Source organism: Chiloscyllium punctatum, chromosome 1 (assembly GCF_047496795.1).
Source record: "Chiloscyllium punctatum isolate Juve2018m chromosome 1, sChiPun1.3, whole genome shotgun sequence".
NCBI classification, from domain to species: Eukaryota; Metazoa; Chordata; class Chondrichthyes; order Orectolobiformes; family Hemiscylliidae; genus Chiloscyllium; species Chiloscyllium punctatum.
The window spans coordinates 92077733-92101605 of record NC_092739.1 but is presented as its reverse complement, the minus strand read 5'-3'; the positions used below and the strand labels follow the sequence as shown (position 1 = coordinate 92101605).

Below are 23873 nucleotides of genomic sequence, written 5' to 3'. Positions count from 1 at the left end.
GAGTGTGATGCTAGAAAAGTATAGCAAGTCAGGCAGCATCCGAGGAGCAGGAGAATTGATTTTTCAGGCATAAGCCTCTCAGAGGTGAAGCCTGATGAAGTTCGGCTTATGCCCGAAACGTCGATTCTCCCGCTTCTCAGATGCTGCCTGACCACCTGTTCTTTTCCAGCACTACACTCTTGACTCTGATCTCAGCATCTGCAGTCCTCATTTTCTCCAATTTTATTTTGTGTCAGAATTTAAATTTGTATATCAGTGGATCATAATTGTTGTCTGCAGTTAGAATCTAGTTGTGAGAAAAAGCTTGTTACGTACAGAAAACTGGTCCATGTGGTCTATCAACTTGGGTCTAAAAGATAGGTAAATTGTGGAACTGTGCATATTTTTAAAAAAGTATTAATGTTTGTGATGACTTGCAATAGTGGGACCTGACTTCCAACGTAATATCCAGTGGGGCATAACAAGAAAAATTGATTTGTTTTTATCACCTCCAAATTTAATTATTCCAATTTCTACCTTTTAACCTCTTAATTTCAATCATTCATAAACAACCACAACCACTGTCCTTTTCCCCAATCTCACATCATCACCCCATTTTCATGACAACGGATCAGAACCCCAACGTACCATGGGCATTTATTAACTTTTTAACTCCAAAGAGTCCTCAACCTGAAATATAACAGCCAAAATGTAATTGTAGATGTAAACCCAGTCTGGTAAAGTTCATTGTGTGACCCAGAGGATGTCACACCTACAGCTTGTTAAGGAAAACACTACAAAGAGAAACAGAAGCAGAAAAGAATTTTTAAAGAGAAAGCAAATGTAACAGGAATAGATAATAATGGATTTGACTCTTCCTCATATACCCACCCAACCCTACCGGAAAGCCTCTTATTGCATCATAGATGCTTTGGCCTTCTAATGTATGAGGAACATGCAAAAAAGTGTTCAAAAAAGAACCACAACACTGCATTAGTGGCCTGACATCCAGTGTGTGGGCTAGTGTCAGTCGCAGCTCTAAGAACAGCCGTAAGTATTTCTAACCTTTTGCTTAAAAATGCAAACAAAACTCAATTATTGCTTACAGTTGGCGGGTATCGAAAGAAATCAAGACAAAAAAGTTCAGTCAAAGCCAGGAATCTTGAACTCAATTGTACATCTACCGACTTTAAGTCTATTGGTAATCTCCAGTGCAAGTACTGCAATGTTCAATGATCAATCTTTGTGAATAGGTCAGAGTGATGATAATTGAGATACTTAAGGGAGTTAATGAATTTGATTGGGTGGATAGAGATAAACTACTTTGGGTCGTCCAGTTGAAGGAGCATAACTTTAGAATTCTGGCTGGCTGCTCAAGGGTGACCTCAGTAAGAACAGTTGGTCAAAAGATGTAAGGCAATTAAGAATTCTTGCCCCCAAAAGGTGGATGAAGCTAGGTCAATTGAGAAAACTTTAAAACTGTAATTGATTTTTGTCAGATACGGGTAATATAGGGGCACATCCAAATCAGGTAGATGAATATAATATACAGATCAGCGATGATGTAATTGAGCCTGCTTTGCTCTTCATTGAGCTTATGACCTACTTTTTATTCCATGAGTTAACGTTGCAGTTAAACAGCCATAATCAAGTACAATACTATTGAGAATAAATGTGACAGCAACTTCCATTCTGAAATAAAGCACCATATTAAAAGATAATCAATGCCTGTTGAGAAGTAGACTAAGACTTGCAATCACTTTTGAAACTGATGAGATGAAAATACAGTTCTATCAAATCCCTCACAAAATAATATACACGAGTCACTGGCATACTAAGAATTATTCCACTTTGTTTTCAAATTCCAAATGTTTTGAAGGATTTTTGAAAAGTGTTGATCTTGATTTGGGAATTCTCTGTCATTCATATTTAACAGATTACAAGGCGAGGTGAGCTTTTCTGGGTATTTGGTTTAATTAAGAGCGAGGTTCACCGCCATGTCGTAACAATAACCAATGGTGCATTCAGACTGTCTCCTCCAAGTGACAATGATGTCTTCAGAACATGCTACAAGCATATTTACTAGTATCACAGCCTGTACAAATGGTGGCATCATCATGCATCCACAGTCAAGGGTGGAGTAAGAAGATTTCAAATTGTAAAAATCACAGGACTTTTCATAAAATACAGTGATATCTGCAAAAGATTCTATTGGTCTGATGTTGCATGCTGCTTTGCTATGAATCTGAATTCATATTCATTCATTGCACCTTTCCCGAATGAACTGCCAAAGCTTATGTCCCTCTGTTGCAAAAATTTGCATTGTGGACAAACTTCATATTTGATACCTTTACCAAACATGTCTAGATATGAGTCACCACTGCCCCATTCATTGACCCTGGATGCTTAATTTATTTTCCGCATCACTTCTGGTTCTGAGTTAGCAATGATTGCCAAATTCTGTACCATGATATGATTTCTGCATTCATTCTTGAGCCTAAGATTGGCAAAAGCGGTGCTTTCAAAAGCTGAACCTCGAGTGATGGTTCTTTACATCAGTACTGCCTTACTTGATTAACTCGTGCCAACAGCCCTATAAGATCTGGTGTCAATGTGAATTAAGGCGAAAAAACTTTACACTGGTTGAGTCATATTTGTCACACAGAAAGAGTCCACCATCTTCACCCAGGACATCTCTGCAGAAATTCATTTCCTAAGGCTAAGCACTGTGGGTGGCATAGTAGCTCAGTGGTTAACACTGCTGCCTCACATGTCCAGGGATTCTAGTTTGATTCCACCCTGGGGTGGTTATCTGTGTGGAGTTTGCACATTCTCTTCGTGTCTCCATCAGTTTCCTCCAGGTGTTCTGGTTTCCATCCCCAGTCCAAAGATGTGCAGCTTAGGTGGATTGGCATGCTAAATTGCTGATAGTGTCCAGGGATGAGTAGATTGGGTTGTTTAGCCACAGGAAATGCAGAATTACAGGGATAGAGTGGGTCTGGACAGGGTGTTCTTCAGAGGGTTGGTGTGAATTCGATGGGTTGGGATTTTATAATTCTAATTCTTGGATTTTAAAACTTTTTTTTTCTCATTTCAGTCCATAATCAAAAATGCAGTAAAATACAAAGATGCTATCTTTACAGTTATTGTATCATGAATCATTACTGGCAAAGACCATATTCGTTGCCCATCCTCTAATGTCTTTGGGGAGGTGCTAGTGTATGATCTCCTTTAATCACTGCAGTCCATTATTTTCCCCTGGACAGTCCCCTGAGGTTGAAGATAACTTGCTTCCTCTCTGGTTTGTTGAGTTCTGAGATGTCTAATAAGTTTAATGCACAATTTGCTGACATTGTCACATACTAAGCATATGGTATTTGGCTTGGCTGTGTAAGTTATTGGAAGTCAGTGTGCTGACTCTGAAGCCTCGCCTTTGCCTCTGCATGTTCCCAGATGAGCCTTCTTCACCAACTTCGTTGGTCACAAGCCAAGGATTCCTCTGAACTGTAAGATATTTTGATGTAGTCAGAAACACTTTGTGAACACTTGTGAAGTACTCCGCTGTTGTCTTCGATGTCATTAGCATATAAAATAATATTTTTAAAGAGCATGAAAAATAAATTTCTATGGTTTGGTATTCTATGATCATCTACAATTTGTGAATACTAGTCATTGTATTCCAAATGTCATCGTTCTTTGTTGCTGTTTTGCTTTTGTTAATGAGAAGTTGATAAGAGCCAGAGGTTAGAAAAATAGTTAAAAGACAGAACAAGAGGATCCATTTGAATGCACATGACATTCATAACCATTTGGATGAATTAATAGCACAAATTTACTCAGAGTGCATGATCAGATAGCCAAACTAGAGACATGGCTACAACATAATAAAGATGGTGACTTGAATATTCAAGTATATGTCACATTTAGGAAGGAAATGTTGGAAGTATAGCTCTTTTAATTAAAGATGGCATCAGTATAATAGATTACCTTTGTTCTTGAGATGAGGATGTTGAATCATTTAGGGTAGAGATAAGAAATACTAAAGGTAAGAAGTTACCTTTGGGAGTGATTTATTGGCCTCATAACCACACTACAGATTCGGGAAATGTAAGAAGAAATATTGGGGACTCGTGAGAAAGGCAAGACAATGATTGTTAATGAGTTTAATTTATATTAGATTGAAAAATTCAGGTTGGTAAAGGTAGCCTGGTGAATTCATACAGTGTTTTCAGCACAGTTTGTTGGAGAAAAATGTTTTTGATCCAAATATGGAGCAGGCAACGCTGTTTTGGTGGTCTACAATTAATTGATGATCTCATTGTAAAAGTACATGTAATTGGCAATCGTCCTCATTGAATTTTAAACTTAAATGAGCAGTAATAAGGGCATGAAACCAAGATAGCTCAAGGAACTGGGAAACTAAGGATGTGTAAGTAGAGATACAATGATAGATAATTAAGGAAGCAATTCAGAAGCATCATCTCCTGCAACCATAATGGTACTATATCATTGACATAGTCGATATGCTTGGAACTGGAAATTGGTATTCATTCTGCCTGTAGGGACATGAATTGTCCTGCTGATGTAATTTTTGTGCTAAAAACTTTGGTCCTCAGGCTCCAACTGTTTACAGTCTATACTAATGACTTGAATGCAGGATAGAATGTACAATAGTCAAGAGTGTGGTTCTGGAAAAGCACAGCAGGTCAGGCAGCATCTGAGGAGCAGGAGAATCAACGTTTCGGCATAAGCCCTTCATCAGGGATCGGGCTTATGCCAGAAACGTCAATTCTCCTGCTCCTTGGATGCTGCCTGCTGGGCTTTTCCAGCACCACACTCTTGACTCTGATCTCCAGAATCTGCAGTCCTCACTTTCTCCTAGAATGTACAACAGGCAAATTTGCAGGTGACATTAAATTAAGTGGGAAAGGAAGTTTGAATGAAGAAAAAAGAAGTTTACAAATGGACATGGATAAGTTGTGTGAATGACCAAAGTTTGACAGATGGAAGCATAATATGGGTAAGTGTTGGGTTATTCATTTTAGTTGGAAGAATAAATAGGCAATTTTGGTCATCTCTTTTTAATCTCTCTCTCACGCACAAACACACATGCAAGCAAAAACACACTCGCACTCACATAGGCAGGGTGAAAGAGATTATGGACAGAGAGGAGAAACTGTCCAGACAATTCAGTCATCTTTGTTGCCAGGCATGAGATGATCCTTATGACTTTTCCGTTGACCAGCACTTTTCTTGTGTTGTTTTTTCTCTGGTTGCATCGACTGGTTGTTGAGAGATCAGTGTGGCTGGTACAGTTATAAAATATCTCTGACTTAGCAGTTAAATGTCACAGCTTACAAATTGTGTAGAAAAGATAAGCTGGTTTCTTCAACTTTACAGTGAATTTTGACAACAGAGAGAAGAAAGATTACTCCTGAGCTGGGGAAGAACTGAACCTCTTCTTGCTGTCCAGCTCCTGCTGCTTAAGTGCACTCAATAACTTGTTCGCAGGTCCAAGCTGTTCAGTTACCTGAAAACTTCTAAACAACTTGTTGCCAACAAAAAAAAGAGTCTGTGAGCCCCTTTTGGACTCAAATTGTCTGCAACTCTCACTATAATTGATGCTTGTTTTTTTAGATTAGATTCCCTACAGTGTGGGAACAGGCCCTTCGGCCCAACAAGTCCACACTGACCCTCCGAAGAGTAACCCACCCAGAACCATTTCCCTCTGACTAAAGTACCTAACACTATGGGGCAATTTATAGCATGGCCAATTCACCTGACCTGCACATCTTTGCAGCACCCGGAGGAAACCCGCTCAGACACTGGGAGAATGTGCAAACTCCACACAGACAGTCACCCGAGGCTGGAATTGAACCTGAGACGCTGGTGCTGTGAGGCAGCAGTGCTAACCATTGAGCCATCGTGCTGTCCTATAATAGTTGAATATACTGCAAGGTTACTTGCTTTCAAAACTACACACTCTCTTTCAAACACTGGTTTTTAAACAGCTCTTCCTCAATTCTGTCCACACTTTATAAAGAGACAAACAAAAAGGCATTGACTTTATACTGAAAATGTACAATGTATCTGAAATTACTAATTTAATGTTTTTATACTTAGACATTGATTGTCAGTATGAGAAAGGCAGGCTCAATTTAAGTTTATAGATGAATGATGTAATTCATCTGAAAGCCAACTCAGCAAGTAATGGGCAAGCTGTTGGTTCTTGAACCCAGTATGATGATTTTGAAAACTGTGAAAAACTAAGATTAGAGGAAGGATACATTTTTGATGTAAAACCTGCACGTAATTCTAATTTGTATAGTTTAAACCACTGGCTCTGTGCTTCAGACAAATTAATTCATTTATTGTATACCTTTCAGAATATCTTCACTAATCACGCATTAGATGTAAATGTACGGTGGCTTGCTGTGTTATACTTCAAAAATGGAATTGATCGTTACTGGCGACGAATTGCTCCACAGTAAGTACTCCTTATTCTTCCTAGCCTAATGAGTTGTGTACAAGTGTAGGAAGTTGGAACAGAAATAGATCATTAGGCACAGGCTCCCTGTCATTCCTGTTCCCATTCCTAGCTACCCATGGTATCCTTTGGTTCTCCTGCCTAACAAGAACCTTTGCCTTAAAAGTCTGTAAGGACTCTGCTTCTACTACTTTCTGAGGCAGAGTTGTAAAATTACATAATTGCTTTAAGAGAAAAATGAATTCTCATCTCTGTTCTAAAATGGCAAATACTAATTTTTAAACAGTGCCCTGACTTAAAGTGTAAGGGTAAAATTGCCATAGTCTCAGAGACCACATGGCTACTGTCCATCAGAGAGACGTCGCCACATCTCAGATGAGGGGAGAGGGGGAGAATGAGAGTCCTTCATGGTCACCTCAGCCGGTGCAGGAAATTGCATTCCAAACCAGCTGTTCAGCCAATTGAGCTAACTGACCCCTGTCTAGAATAATGTATTAATACACAAGCTCTGTTCTTTGCAGATGGAAAGATTATGTACATACAACGTACCTGTTGCAGTACTACAAAATAAGTGTCAACCATTCACTGGTTAATTTCCTGAAAATGCTCTAATCAATCACATCCAACCTACCTGCTTTAAAATTTAAGCAAAGCCTGGGAGTTAACTGTCAGTTAGCAATAATAGATGCATTTTCCGTGACAAAGCCTCAACCAATCTGAGTTCACTTACCAACCAATCAGCGTTCTCCCATATGCAATGAAAGTGTTTCCTCTTGAAATAATTTCCCTTTGAACTGGTATTCTTGCAAATTGTTCTGATGATTCCAAAATGTAAAGCTTTAACAAAATGTACTGCCCAGTTCTAGCTCCTATCCAAAATTCACAAACCTGACTGCCCCGGTCTCATTATAGTCAAACGTAGTAAACTCTGCAGAAAGGCTAAGATGGAAGTGTAGAGATAATTCTTCACTCAGTCACAGTGAATTAAATCATGCACAAGAGGTTGTGCACAGATTTGTGGAAATAGTGTACATATGGCAGGGCGCATTCATTTAAGGACCTTAGAAAGATTTAAAAAAATTCTGTATTGGTGACGGTTGAAGAATTAAGCATGGTATTCTTAATTGCAGTAATCGTGATCTTAAAGTGGAGGAATGAGAGACAATTCTGTTAAACTTTCCATCCCAGCCCCCTCATATGCCTCCCCTCAATATTTTCTTCTGCAGCATGGAAGTATTGCTGTCATTTGTCTACTGTAATATTTTATTGATTTTACTGTGTGTTAAAGCATTAGAGTCCCTTAAAATGCATTTGTCGAGATTTGATTTTCGAATAGCCTTGGAATCTTCCATGTTAGTAAATGATATTGCCAATTCAAGACTGAAACCTAGAAGACAGAAGGATTGGTGGATGAGGATTAGATTACTTACAGTGTGGAAACAGGCCCTTCGGCCCAACAAGTCCACACCGCCCCGCCGAAGCGTAACCCACCCACACCCCTACATCTACATCTACATCTACCCCTTACCTAACACTACGGGTAATTTAGCATGGCCGATTCACCTGACCTGCACATCTTTGGAGTGTGGGAGGAAACCGGAGGAAACCCACGCAGACACAGGGAGAACGAGGATTTGCTTTTGAAATGATAAGTTAAAGTGGTGGTCTTGTTTATCAAGAAAAAGTTTAAATTTTTTTGCTGTGATTTTTCTGAAAGGTTTGCAGATTGTCAAAAAAAATCACCAGACGACTGTTGCACATGTAAAACGTGTATCATTATCAGCATTTTAGTACTATGTTCAGAATGTTGTATAGGTAAAAACAATGACTGCAGATGCTGGAAACCAGTTTCTGGATTAGTGGTGCTGGAAGAGCACAGCAGTTCAAGCAGCATCCGAGGAGCAGTAAAATCGATGTTTCGGGCAAAAGCCCTTCATCAGGAATACAATTGAAGAGCTTTTGCCCAAAACGTCGATTTTACTGCTCCTCGGATGCTGCCTGAACTGCTGTGCTCTTCCAGCACCACTAATCCAGAATCAGAATGTTGTATATCGTACAAATAAGTTCAAGAATAATATGGGTATTTCGTCAGCATTTATTGCATCGTTATTTGAGTTATTTACAGCTATCTGTCAAAACAATTTGTTTTTACTTTTTACAGTGCTATATCAGAAGAAGAAAAATCCTCTTTGCGAGCAGGGCTAATTGCAAATTTTAACGAACCAGTGAATCAGGTTGGTGATGTGATTTCACACTGATTTCTAAGGATTATTTATTTGGGACAGTTCTTTCTTTTACATGACAGAAATTGCATTGCCATTTTGTCAGCATTTAAGCGAGGAGGAAAATTGTGATAAATGGCTATCTCACAGATATGCCGGTAAAGACTGCCTCATTCGGCCAAATGAGAAATAATGCAAAATTACAAGTATGCTGCAATCATTTTAAATGATGACATTTCTATGATTCGTAATGTTTGCGTATATCTACACATACAGAAGCGCTTAAGTCAAAATACCTGGTGTAGAAAGAGAACTAGGCGAATATGAATAGTTGAAAATTGTTATTTTTCTGATTCCTGGGTAACTACAATCACCATGCCTGCTTATGTGTGTGTGAATACATATAAGATTGTAAAAGTCATATTCTTCAATAACTAGTTTCACATTATAGCTTCTAATATGTTGGGTGAACATTTAATTCGCTATAGCTTTGTGCTGGCTACTGATAGTTTTAAAAATCAGTGGCAGTCTCTGGGCCCTGCATTGTCGCCTTTTGGCTGTATGTGGCAGTCTGTCGGCCTGGCATGGCCTCACGTTGGACTTCCAGTCTCAAGGTGGTTCTCTGAAGTACAGTCCCACTGCAGCTAAGCATTTAAGAAAGACTGCAATGTTTGACCTTTTAGCTTTATTTCTTTATTTTCGACTTAAAACTAAGAAGGTCTGCAGTGTGTAACTTTTAACCTTATTTCGTATGTTTTGCACTATGATTATGTTTAACTTTCAACTTTGTTCTTTCTTTCTTCCTTGTTTTATGAGATTCTGTACCTAGGTTCTTGTACCTAATATGGTGCCTTGTATGGCAGTTCTATATATTTTTCACAGTACTCCAGTACTTTTGTATTGAGTACACGTCACACTAAAATTACATCAATCAAAATGAATAAGGAGGTCATGCCTAGTTACTCTATTTGTTACCATTGTTATCCCTTAATGCTGCCACTTCAAATAAATTGTACATTGACATTACCAAAACCTTCTGGCCAGCAATGTTAATAAATGATCAGGTAATTATTTAATTGAGAAGAATTACATTTTTTATTGCTGCTTTGTTATGACCTAGATGTGAGGACTGTACTGTCTTTTTCTAGTTAACATCAATTTAATGATTTTACCTGGCTCCGAATATGGTCAATAGAATTATTTTTTATGAGACTTAAACTATAAAGATCTATCAGCCAGCTTTCTTTAATGAGCACTAATATATTGATTTATTTTCAAATAAAACTTATTCCATGAAATACCAAACTGGTTAATGCACTTTGTAATATGAAAATGTCAATGTTTATCCCTTTAGATAACGTGTATGTGTGCACAAACAGAGGTAAAAGTGAAAAAGTAATTCACTTTGGGAAATGAGCATTTTTAACCAGTAAGTCTTCGTTCTTGAAGGGGAAAGGGTTCAGATGTTTTCAGGTGTACAGATGGCTGTCTGATGTTCTTGCATATAGAGGCAGAGAGGCATCATCAAACATGGGCAGCTACTTCTGTGATCTTGGCAGATGCAAATTGCTAAAGAAATGCAGAATTGAAAAGTCTTTCAGTCAGATCATAAAGGACAATCAGGTTTTTCACTGGGTTCACCACAAAGGTGCTTTAGGACAAGAGAAACAGATGACACTGCCAGTCCGCGAGGCGGCCAGGTCTGTCAATCAAAAGTTGGCGTGGAGGCAGAGCGGAAGAGTCTGACATTGCATAGAGCCGTGGTAATAGGGGACTCCATAGTGAGAGGAACTGACCGAGGTTTTTGTGGCAGCAGGCGGGACTTAAGGATGGTGTGTTGCCTTCCTGGTGCCAGGGTTAAAGACAACACAGACAGAGTGCAGGAAATCCTCAAGGACAAAGGTGAAGAGCCAGAGGTGGTGGTACATGTCGGCACAAATGATGTCGGGAAGGAGACGAAGAACATTTTACAGCGGGACTTTGGAGAACTAGGAAGAAGGCTGAAAAGCAGGACGTCCAGGGTGGTTATCCCCGGTTTGCTTCCAGTTCCTCAGGCTGGTGAAGCCAGAAACAGGGAGATAATGGACTTGAACGTGTGGCTGGGGAACTGATGCAGGAAGCAAGGATTTAAATTCTTGGATCACTGGGGTATGTTTTGTGGTAAGCATAAATTATACAAGAGAGACGGTTTGCACCTTAATAGGTTAGGGACCAGCATTCTGGCAGGCATGTTTGCTACTGCAACACAGCTTCATTTAAACTAAATAGCGGGGGGGAGGGGACAAACTGGATGTTTAAGAAGGAAATTGAAGAGAAAGTTAGAACAAGAGAAGTCAAGAAAGACAACTGTATCAATGAGGCAGAAAACTCAAAAAGGGATCATACTGTAAGGTTGAGTGAAATAGGAGTCGATGGGAAGGGTGAGGGTAGTAACGAATTAAAAATACTATACATGAATGCTCAAAGCATTAGAAATAAGATGGATGAGCTTGAGGCTCTTTTGGAAATTGGCAGGTACGATATTGTGGGATAACTGAGATGTGGCTTCAAGTGGACAGGGCCTGGGAAATGAATATTCAAGGCTACACGTGCTATCGTAAGGACAGACTGACGGGCAGAGGGGGTGGGGTGGCCATGTTGGTAAGGGATGAAATTCAGTCCCTTCCGCGGGGGGACCTAGAATCAGGGGATGTAGAGTCAGTGTGGACAGAGCTGAGAAATTCTAAGGGTAAAAAGACCCTGTTGGGAGTTATCTACAGGCTCCCAAACAGTAGTCTGGATGTTGGATGTAAGTTAAATCAGGAGCTGAAATTGGCCTGTCACAAAGATGTTACTACAGTTGTTATGGGGGATTTCAACATGCAGGTAGACTGGGAGAATCAGGATGGTATTGGACCTCAAGAAAGAGACTTTGTGGAGTGCCTCTGAGATGGATTCTTAGAACAGCTGGTGCTGGAGCCTACCAAGGAGAAGGCAATTCTGGATCTGGTATTGTGCAACGAACCAGAATTGGTCAGGGACCTGGAAGTGAAGGAGCCATTGGGAAGTAGTGACCATAACACATTAAGCTTCAATCTGCAATTTGAGAGGGAGAGAGTACAAATGGAAGTGACAATATTTCAGTTGAATAAAGGGAACTGTGGAGCTATGAGGGAGGAACTGGCCAAAGTTCAATGGTGCAATACCTTAGCAGGGATGACAGTGGAGGAACAATGGCAGATATTTCTGTGTATAATGCAGAAGTTGTAGGATCAGTTCATTCCAAAAAGGAAGAAAGATCCTAGGAGGAGGCATGGGATGCCGTGGCTGATGAGGGAAGTTAAGAAACATATAAAGTTAAAAGAGAAAAAGTATAACATAGCAAAGATAAGTTGGAAAACGGAGGACTGGGAAGCTTTTAAAGAACAACAGAGGAATGCTAAGAAGGAAATATGCAGAGAAAAAATGAGGTATGAAGGTAAACTGGCCAAGAATATAAAGGAGGATAGTAAAAGCTTTTTTAGGCATGTGAAAGGCAAAAAAATGATTAAGACTAAAATTGGGCCCTTGAAGACAGAAACAGGGGAATATATTAAGGGGAAGAAAGAAATGGCAGGAGAATTGAATTGTTACTTCAGATCTGTGTTCACTGGGGAAGACACAAGCAATCTCCCTGAGGTAACAGTGGCTGAAAGACCTGAACTGAAGGGAATTTATATTTGCCAGGAATTGGTGTTGGAGAGACTGTTAGGTCTGAAGATTGATACGTCCCCGGGGCCTGATGGTCTCCATCCCAGGGTACTGAAGGTGGTGGCTCGAGAAATGGTGGATGCGTTGGTGATTATTTTCCAGAGTTCGATAGATTCGGGATCAGTTCCTATGGATTGGAGGGTGGCTAATGTTGTACCACTTTTTAAGAAAGGTGGGAGAGAGAAAGCAGGAAATTATAGACCAGTTAGTCTGACCTCAGTGATGGGAAAGATGCTGGAGTCTGTTATAAAGGATGAAATTACAACACATCTGGATAGTAGTAACAAGATAGGTCAGAGTCAGCATGGATTTATGAAGGGGAAATCAAGCTTGACTAATCTTCTTGAATTTTTTGAGCATGTAACTCTGAACATGGACGCGGGTGATCCAGTAGATGTAGTGTACCTGGACCTTCAGAAAGCTTTTGATAAAGTCCCACACAGGAGGTTAGTGAGCAAAATTAGGGCACATGGTATTGGGGACAAAGTACTAACTTGGATTGAAAGTTGGTTGGCTGATAGGAAACAAAGAGTAGTGATAAACGGCTCCATTTCAGAATGGCAGGCATTGACCAGTGGGGTACCGCAGGGATCAGTGCTGGGACCACAGCTTTTTTACAATATATGTTAATGATATAGAAGATGGTATTAGTAATAGCATTAGCACATTTGCTGAGGATACTAAGCTGGGTGGCAGGGTGAAATGTGAGGAGGATGTTTGGAGATTACAGGATGACCTGGACAGGTTAGGTGAGTGATCAGATGCATGGCAGATGCAGTTTAATATTGATAAATGTATGGCTATCCACTTTGGTGGCAAGAACAGGAAGGCTGATTACTACCTCAATGGAATCAATTTAGGTAAAGGGGCAGTACACAGAGATCTGGGTGTTCTTGTACACCAGTCAATGCAGGTAAGCATGCAGGTATAGCAGGTAGTGAAGAAGGCTAATAGCATGCTGGCCTTCATAACAAGAGGGATTGAGTATAGAAGCAAAGAGGTTCTTCTGCAGCAGTACAGGGCCCTGGTGAGACCACACCTGGAGTAGTGTGTGCAGTTCTGGTCTCCAAATTTGAGGAAAGACATTCTGGCTATTGAGGGAGTACAGCGTAGGTTCACGAGGTCAATTCCTGGAATGGCGGGACTACCTTACACTGAAAGACTGGAGCGACTGGGCCTGCATACCCTTGAGTTTAGAAGACTGAGAGGGGATCTGATTGAGACATATATAAGATTATTAAAGGATTGGACATTCTGGAGGCAGGAAATATGTTTCAGCTGATGGGTGAGTGCCGAACCAGAGGACACAGCTTAAAAAACGGGGTAGACCATTTAGGACAGAGATGAGGAGAACCGTGGTGGTTGTGTGGAATTCTCTGCCCCAGAGGGCAGTGGAGGCCCAGTCTCTGGATTCATTTAAGAAAGGGTTGGATAGAACTCTCAAGGACAATGGAATCAAGGGTTATGGAGATAAGGCAGGAACAGGATATTGATTAAGGATGATCAGCCATGATCATATTGAATGGTGGTGCAGCCTCGAAGGGCAGAATGGCCTACTCCTGCACCTATTGTCTATTGTTATAAGAGAATTGAGTTGTACAGCTCCTTCCTTTCAGCAAGCTTTCCCAAATGAAAATCCAAAAAAAAAACTCCATGCATGCAAAGCACCATTCTCACAGAACACCCGTAAAATCAATCCTAAAACCACTGAAGTGTTTTCCCTGATGTGAATTCAAGCAGTTATTCGGAACCCATGGGATTTTCATTTAAGGATTCAAGATTCTGTGTTTAAAAAAATGTTTCACTGTCCTTCCTTTGATGTCTTTAAAAAAAATTATTCCAGGTGTCCATAATCCTTCAACCAAAGTCAACAAAACTTATTAACTATGAAACTGTCTCAAATTTGAATCTTAACATGGAGTTCTTTCCACACATCCATTTGTGGAGATGTGATATTGATGTCCCAACCCATCTGGAACAATTCCGACTCTGCGTTGAAGCTCTAACTTCGTAGCCAGGGTGTAACTTTAGTGCTTTTCTGAGCTTTTAAGCAATAGTGAACTGCAATGCAATTTGAACAATCATCTTTTTCTGTCAGTTGAATCAGCATTGATTAAAAATGAGTACAGATATTTGGTAATTTTCACAATCTCCTCTTGTCTGTGCATTTCTGACTTGACAATTTTTTTGGCGAATAATCTATTACAAACAACATCAAATTTATCCATTGACTGAAATTAGTTGAACAAAGATTTTCTCTTAAATCTGAAACCTAATGATTTCTGTGTACCTGTACTCATTTGACAGCATAAATATTTTTTCCAGTAGTTCTGCACTTTTCTTTCCATGGACTGCTTCTGAGTTTGATCACTTAACCTGTTTGTGGTTTATATCTTTACAGATTGCAACACAAATTGGAGTACTGATTGCTAAGGTTGCCAGGTTAGATTGCCCTCGACACTGGCCAGAATTAATTCCCACACTGTTGGAATCTGTTAAGGTTCAGGATGATCTGCGTCAGCATAGGGCACTGCTTGCCTTTTATCATGTTACTAAGACACTGTCATCTAAAAAACTGATAGCAGATAAGAAGTTGTTTCAAGATGTAAGTATTTTTAAACATACTTTGATAAAGTTTATATTTATATAAAATGATAGAGTTTATATTTAAATATCATTGTACATGTAAAAGAACAGCTTTTGAACTTGGAGGGTGGAAGGGGTATATGGTTATTTTAAGCAAAAGGATGGTTTAAGTGTGGATTTGTAGGAGACAGTTGAAAGGACGAAGTTAGCACACAATTATTTTAGGAGAAAGTTTGAAAATACAGCAAAATGGAGAAGAATTTGATTATAAAGACTGGTTAATTGGCAGCCCATGGGCGGCACGGTGGCACAGTGGTTAGCACTGCTGCCTCACAGCGCCAGAGACCTGGGTTCAATTCCCGCCTCAGGCGACTGACTGTGTGGAGTTTGCACGTTCTCCCCGTGTCTGCGTGGGTTTCCTCCGGGTGCTCCGGTTTCCTCCCACAGTCCAAAGATGTGCAGGTCAGGTGAATTGGTCATGCTAAATTGCCCGTAGTGTTAGGTAAGGGGTAGATGTAAATGTAGGGGTATGGGTGGGTTACGCTTCGGCGGGGCGGTGTGGACTTGTTGGGCCGAAGGGCCTGTTTCCACACTGTAAGTAATCTAATCTAATCTAATCTAATTAGTTTTCTCCACGTGTTATGCCACAGCAGATACATGTTGTTATGACCAAGACAGAGGAGTGCATTGTTGTTCTGATCTTACTGCTTCACTGGTAGCAACATAAAATATTATATCCAAGTTCAAAGTTTGGGAGAAGATTTGTAGCTCGGGTGCTTGTTGTTGTGGTTCAGTTCGCCGAGCTGGGAATTTGTCTTGCAAACGTTTCGTTCCCTGTCTAGGTGACATCCTCAGTGCTTGGGAGCCTCCTGTGAAGCGCTTCTGTGCTGTTTCCTCCGGCATTTATAGTGGCCTGTCTCTGCTGCTTCCGGTTGTCAGTTCGAGCTGTCCGCTGTAGTGGCCGGTATATTGGGTCCAGGTCGATGTGTTTGTTGATAGAGTCTGTGGATGAGTGCCATGCCTCTAGGAATTCCCTGGCTGTTCTCTGTTTGGCTTGCCCTATAATGGTAGTGTTGTCCCAGTCGAATTCATGTTGCTTGTCGTCTGCGTGTGTGGCTACTAAGGATAGCTGGTCGTGTCGTTTCGTGGCTAGTTGGTGTTTGTGTATACGGATCGTTAGCTGTCTTCCTGTTTGTCCGATGTAGTGTTTTGTGCAGTCCTTGCATGGGATTTTGTACACTACATTGGTTTTGCTCATGTTGGGTATCGGGTACTTTGTTCTGGTGAGTTGTTGTCTGAGCGTGGCTGTTGGTTTGTGTGCTGTTATGAGTCTTAGTGGTCACAGTAGTCTGGCTGTCAGTTCAGAAATGCTCCTGATGTATGGTAGTGTGGCTAGTCCTTTGGGTTGCGGCATGTCCTCGGTCCGTTGTCTCTCCCTTAGGCATCTGTTGATGAAATTGCGAGGGTATCCGTTTTTGGCGAATACTGGGTGAAACCCAAAAACTGGGCGTTTTTGGCGAAACCCAAACTCTGGGTCAGATACGTGGATGACACCTTTGTAATAATTAAAAACACAGAAATAGAAAACACACACCAGATCATCAACGCCACACTCACAGGAATCCAATTCACTAGAGAGGAAGGAAAGGATAACCAACTCCCATTCCTAGACGTGATGGTACAGAGAACACCGAACGGAGAATTCACCACAAATGTATACAGGAAAGCCACACACACAGACCAAGTCCTAAACTATGAAAGCAACCACCCCAACACACACAAATGAAGTTGCATCAGGACAGTATTCAAAAGGGCCACAACATACTGCAGCACACCAGAACTACAAAAAGAGGAAGAGGAACACCGATACAAAGTATTCGCCAAAAACGGATACCTTCGCAATTTCATCAACAGATGCCTAAGGGAGAGACAACGGAACGATGACATGCCGCAACCCAAAGGACTAGCCACACTACCATACATCAGGAGCATTTCTGAACTGACAGCCAGACTACTGTGACCATTAGGACTCATAACAGCACACAAACCAACAGCCACACTCAGACAACAACTCACTAGAACAAAGTACCCGATACCCAACATGAGCAAAACCAATGTAGTGTACAAAATCCCATGCAAGGACTGCACAAAACACTACATCGGACAAACAGGAAGACAGCTAACGATCCGTATACACGAACACCAACTAGCCACGAAACGACACGACCAGCTCTCCTTAGTAGCCACACACGCAGACGACAAGCAACATGAATTCGACTGGGACAACACTACCATTATAGGGCAAGCCAAACAGAGAACAGCCAGGGAATTCCTAGAGGCATGGCACTCATCCACAGATTCTATCAACAAACACATCGACCTGGACCCAATATACCGGCCACTACAGCGGACAGCTCGAACTGACAACCGGAAGCGGCAGAGACAGGCCACTATAAATGCCGGAGGAAACAGCACAGAAGCGCTTCACAGGAGGCTCCCAAGCACTGAGGATGTCACCTAGATAGGGGACGAAATGTTTGCAAGACAAATTCCCAGCTCGGCGAACAGAACCACAACATTATATCCAATTGTTGATATGTCAGTTGTCTTCTGTATTAGACCCGGAATAAAAAAATCCACTAAATTTCTTTAATAAACACAATTATAGATTTATTACAAAACACATTATGGAAAGGTGCAAGTTTAGTTATTATGCAAAATTTGTAAGATGAAAATATAAATACTTATCCTTCTAAATATCTGAATAAACACAAACATTATCTTACTCATCATGTAAAGAGAAAAAAAATACTGATTTCTCTTTGCAAAGATTGAATTTTGAAAAGTGAACCACTTCACCCATGGCAGTTTTTCTTGAAGGCAAAAGGATAAGAGGCAAAATGTTCCAAAGTGTCTCAATCAGGTGTTCTTGCATATTTGACCAAGTCACTAATCATGCTGGGTTCTCCCTCAGGTTTTAGCAGAAATAAGTTGCTCAGAGAAAAAAAATTAAAAAGCTTTTTTCATTCATCCTTCCAGAGGAACAACTTGGTTTTAAACTTAATTCACCACAAAGGTGCTTCAGAAGTAGGAGGCACAAGCTGTAGCAAAATTTCCTCAACTAAAACTACACACCAGCTCCAAGCTGGAAAAACTAATATGAGAACAATATAGACCATAGTGCATGGAGCTGGACAATATAGTCGGATTCTAGATGAATTATTGTTTTTGTGTTTGCTGGTGGTTGTAGAAATCAGGGATAAAAACTGTTATAATTAAATTTAAGTGTTAGATGAAATGTATGAATGAGGCAAGGGAGGAAATAGCAGGGGCACTAGCAATTTTCAATTCCTCCTTGGCCACAGAAGAGGTGCTAGAGACCTGGAGAACAGCCATTGGGATACCGTCCCTCAAGAAGGGAGGAAGAGCTGAACTAGGAAACTAGAGGCAGTCCGTCTAACCTCAGTGGTAGGGAGACTATTGGAAACAATTCTGAGGGACATTAGTAATCTGTACTTGGATAGGCAGGGATTAATCAAGAACAGTCAATATGGTTTTGTTATGGTAAATCATGTCTAACCAACTTGATTAAATTGTTTGAAGAGGTGACCATGTTTGTAGATGAGGACGATGTTTTTGATGTAGTCTGCTTGGGCTTCAGGGCTTTTGACAAGGTCCTGCAGAGGAGATTGATACTGAAAGTAAGATTCCATGAAATTCGAGGAAATCTGGCTAATTGTATCCAGAATTAGTTTAGTGTCAGGAAGCCAAGGTTGATGGTCAAAGGGTGCTTTTGTGACTGAAAGCCTGTGTCCAGTTAGGTTCTTCGAGGAGAAAGTGAGGACTGCAGATGCTGGAGATTAGAGCTGAAAATGTGTTGCTGGAAAAGTGCAGCAGGTCAGGCAGCATCCAAGGAGCAGGAGAATTGACGTTTCAGGCATGAGCCCTTCTTCAGGAATGAGGAAAGTTGTGTCCAGCAGGCTAAGATAAAAGGTAGGGAGGAGGGACTTGGGGGAGGGGCGTTGGAAATGCGATAGGTGGAAGGAGGTCAAGGTGAGGGTGATAGGCCGGAGTGGGGGTGGGTGCGAAGAGGTCAGGAAGAAGATTGCAGGTTAGGAAGGCGGTGCTGAGTTTGAGGGATTTGACTGAGACAAGGTGGGGGGAGGGGAAATGAGGAAACTGGAGAAATTTGAGTTCATCCCTTGTGGTTGGAGGGTTCCGAGGCGGAAGATGAGGCGTTCTTCCTCCAACCGTCGTGTTGCTATGATCTGGCGATGGAGGAGTCCAAGGACCTGCATGTCCTTGGTGGAGTAGGAGGGGGAGTTGAAGTGTTGAGCCACTGGGTGGTTGGGTTGGTTGGTCTGGGTGTCCCAGAGGTGTTCTCTGAAACGTTCCGCGAGTAGGCGGCCTGTCTCCCCAATATAGAGGCGGCCACATCGGGTGCAGCGGATGCAGTAAATGATGTGTGTGGAGGTGCAGGTGAATTTGTGGCGGATATGGAAGGATCCCTTGGGGCCTTGGAGGGAAGTAAAGGGGGAGGTGTGGGTGCAAGTTTTGCATTTCTTGCGGTTGCAGGGGAAGGTCCGGGAGTGGAGGTTGGGTTGGTGGGGGGTGTGGACCTGACGAGGGAGTCACGGAGGGAGTGGTCTTTTCAGAACGGGAGGGGAGGGAAATATATCCCTGGTGGTGGGGTCGTTTGGAGGTGGCGGAAATGATGGCGGATGATACGTTGTATACCAACCTCCATATATAGTCATATAACATGGAAACAGGTCATTTGGCTCAACTCATCCATACTGGCCATGTTTCCTGAACTTACTAGTCCCATTTGCCTGCATTTAGCCCATATTCCTCTAAATCTCTACTATCCATGTACCAGTCCAAATATTGTTAAAATGTTGTAATTGTACCCATCTCCAATTCCTCTGGCAGTTCATTCTGGATGCACACCACCCTCTGTGTGAAAATGTTGCCCTTCAGGTCCCTTTTAAATATTCCCCCTCTTAAAACCATGCCCTCTTGGACTCTCCTACCGTGGGGAAAAGACTTTGGCCATTCATCTTATGGCCCTCGTGATTTTATAAACCTCTTTAAGGTCACCCTTCAGACTCCCATGCTCCAGGGAAAAAAGAGTTTGCAGCCTGTCCAGTCTTCCAGTCTGGTAACATCCTTGTAAATTTTTTTTATGCGTTCTTTCCAATTTAATAACATCCGTCCTACAGCAGGTTGACCAGAATTGTACACCGTATTTTAAATGTGACCTTACAAATGTCTTGTACAGTTGTAACATGGTTTCTGAACTCTTTACTCAATGCACTAACCAACGAATTTAAAATGCTGATTTCATCCTGTCTACCTGTGACATCACTTTCAGGAAACTATATACATGCACCCTTAGGTTCTCTGTTCAACAACATTCTCGAGGGCCCTACTATTAAATGTGTAAGTCCCGCCCTTGGTTTGTATTACCAAAATGCAACAGCTTGCATTTTTTCTAGATTAAACACCATCTGCCATTCCTTGGCCCGTTGGCCCAGTTGATCAAGATCCCGTTGTACTCTTAGATAACATTCTTCACTGTTCATTATATTATCAATTTTGATGTAATTTGCAAACTTACGAACCATGCCTCCTGTCTTCTCATCCAAGACGTTAATATAAATAATGAACAATAGTGGACCGATGCTTGCTGCATAAAGCTGGTCACAGGCCTTTAGTCTGTACAATGACCCTCTGCCACCACTCTGTCTTCTACCGTCCAACCAATTTTGTATCCAATTAGCTAGCTGTCTTTGAATGCCATGTTATCTAACCCTACTAAAAGGTTTAGCAGAACCTTTTTAAAGGCCATGCTAAAGACCATGTAGACAACATCGACCACTCTACATTCATTGATCATTTTGGTCACCTTTTCAAAAAATGGTAGTACCATTTTTGGAAGCATTGAGAATCAGTGGGACCTTGGTGTGCATAACCCCTCGTCCCTTAAGCTAGCGGGATAGGTTGATAGTGGTTAAGAATGCAAATGGGAATACTTGCCTTTATTAGCTGAGGCACAGAGTTGAAGAGCAGGGAAGTTCTGCTGGAACTGCATAAAACATAGGCAACAATTAGAGTACTGTGTGCAATTCTGAACCTTCACCATATTTCCAGGCAGAGCATTCTGTACCTTAACATCTCACTGTATGAAGAAGATTTTTTTTCTTGCATCACCCTTGCTTTGCTTGCACGTCATTTTACATCTATGCCTTCTTGTTCTTATTTCACTTACAAGTGGAAACAGCTTCACCCAATCTGCTCTGTCCAGCCCGCTCATGACTTTGAGAACCTCAATCAGATCTCCTCTCGATCGTCTTCTCTTCAGGGACAAGAGTGCCAACTTCTTCAATCTATCCTCATTGCCGAAGCTTTTCTATAATGTGGCACCCAACTGTACACAATACTCCTATTGAAATTTAAGAAGTGTCTTGTCCAGGTTAAACCTTCAATGATTGTGCACATGTACACCCAGGTCTCTCTGCTCTTGTACTCCTTGTAGAATTGTTCCTCTCTTTTATATTGTCTTTCAATGTTCTCCGTACCAAAGTGTGTCACCTCTCACTTGTCTGCAATAAACCTCATTCCCCACCTATCTGCCCACTCTGCCAATTTGTCACACTTCTTTTGGAGTTCCACACTATTGCTCACACAGTTTGCAGTTCTTCCAAATTTATTATCATCTGCACACTTGGAAATTGTTGCTTGCACACCAAGTTCAGGTCATGAATAAATATCTGGAAAAGCAAGGATGCCGTACTGACCGTACTCCAGTATGGAAAAAATAATACTCTGTTTTCTATCATTTCGCTAATTTTGAATCTACATTGTCAACTTTACAAATTTTGATCCCTCTTGTGACAGGTTATATTCCTGTGTCACCATGGCCTGAAAAGTATCCTCATCTTTTGTAAAGACAGTTGCAAAGTATTTATTACCTGAGCCATGCCCTCTGCCTCTACCTGTAAATCCACTTTTCGTTTTTGATTGTTCCCTTTTATACCATGACCAGCAACTTTTTTCATAGGTCTATTGTAAAGCACTATATGAAATGTCTCCTGGAAATCCTTATATGCCATTACATAAATATTATCTTCAGCAGCTCTTTCCATTACCTTTCCATTAGAAATCCATTTTTCTAATCAAACCCAACGTTTTTTGCGTATCTCCTGATTCCATCCCAAATAATTGTTTGTAAAGGTTTCCCCAGCCACTGCTTTAATGCAAGCATCATAACAGGCAAAGTAGATGAGCTTACAGCATGGACTGGTACATGAAACTACAATGTTTGAGCCATTATAGAGACTTGGCTGAGAGAAGGGATGAACTGGGACCTCAACGTTGCAGAGTCTAAATGCTTCAGGCATGATAGAGAGGGATGTAGAAGTGCTCCATGACTGATTAAGGAGAATTAGGAGAAAGTGAGGACTGCAGATGCCTAGAGATCGGAATCAAAGAGTGTGTTGTTGGAAAAGCACAACAAGTCAGGCAGCATCTGAGGAGCAGAAGAATTGATGTTTTGGGCAGAAGTCTTTCATCAGGAAAGAGGCATGTCAGTTGGGGCTGAGAGATAAATGGGACGGGGTGGGGTTGGGGGGGAAGGTAGCTGGGAAAGTGATAGGTGGATGAAGGTGAGGGACAAAGTGATAGGTAAGGCGGGGGGGGAGTAATAGGTCAGGAGGGTGGTGCCGGGTTGGAGGCTTGGGACTGGCTTAATGTGGGGGGGAGGGGAGGGGAAATGAGGAAGCTGTTGGAATCAACATTTATCCCATGTGGTTGCAGAGTCCCAAGGCAGAATATGAGGTGTCAGGTGGTAATGGTTTGGTGGTGGTGGAGGCCCAGAACCTGCATGTCATTGGTGGGGTGGGAAGGGGAGTTGAAGCGTTCAGCCACAGGGTGGTGAGGTTGGTAGGTGCAGGTGTCCCAGAGATGTTCCCTGAAATGATCCGCAAGAAGGTGTCCTGTCTCCCTGATGTATAGCAGACTACACCGGGTGCAACAGATGAAGTAGATGACATTGGTAGAGGCACAGGTAAATTTCTGACTGATGTGAAAGGATCCCATAGGACCTTGGATGGAGGTGAGGGGGGTGGTGTGGGCGCAGGTTTTACATTTCCTGCGGTCACAGGGAAAGGTGCCAATCGTGGGGTGTGGGCTGGTGGGGCGTGTGGATCTGACAAGGGAGTCGCAGAGGGAATGGTCTTTCTGGAACACTGATGGGGATGGGGAGGAAATATATCTTTGGTGGGGTCTGTTTGGATATACATCGCATCATCCTCCACCACTTTCAAACGGACCCCACCACCAAAGACCTCATCAGGTCCACACCCCCTCTACCAGCCCACACCCTACTCCTGGCACCTTTCCCTGCCACAGCATGAAGTGCAGTACCTGAGCCCACACCACTCTCCTCCGTCCAAGGCCCCAAGGGATCCTTCCACAGAAATTTACCTGTACCTCTACCAATATCATCCACTGCATCCGTTGCACCTGGTATGGTCTACTCTACTTCAGGGAGACAGGATGCCGCCTTGTGGATTGTTTCAGAGAACATCTTTAGGACACCCTCACCCACCAACCCCACCGCCCCGTGGCTGAAGACTTCAACTCCCCCTCCCACTCCTTCAAGGACATGAAAGTCCTGAACTCCCCCGCCACCGAACCGCTACCACCCGATGCCTGGAGGAAGAATGCCTTATATTCTGCCTTGGAACCCTGCAACTACACTCGATAAATGTTGATTTCACCAGCTTCCTCATTTCCCCCCCCCCCCCCCCCCCCACCCCCGCATTATCCAAGTCCCAAGCCTCCAACTCAGTACCACCCTGCTGTCC

General features: G+C 41.9%; 1 protein-coding gene across 1 annotated transcript in view; it reads left to right on the top strand.

Annotated features, from left to right (window-relative positions):
- ipo11 (importin 11) overlaps positions 1–23873 on the top strand; it is a 410923-nt gene that overhangs the window by 2391 nt on the left and 384659 nt on the right. The window contains exons 2-4 of the mRNA XM_072570976.1: positions 6366–6466; positions 8628–8700; positions 14819–15022. Coding sequence (XP_072427077.1) covers positions 6366–6466; positions 8628–8700; positions 14819–15022 — 378 coding nt within the window. The remainder of the gene's footprint in view (positions 1–6365; positions 6467–8627; positions 8701–14818; positions 15023–23873) is intronic.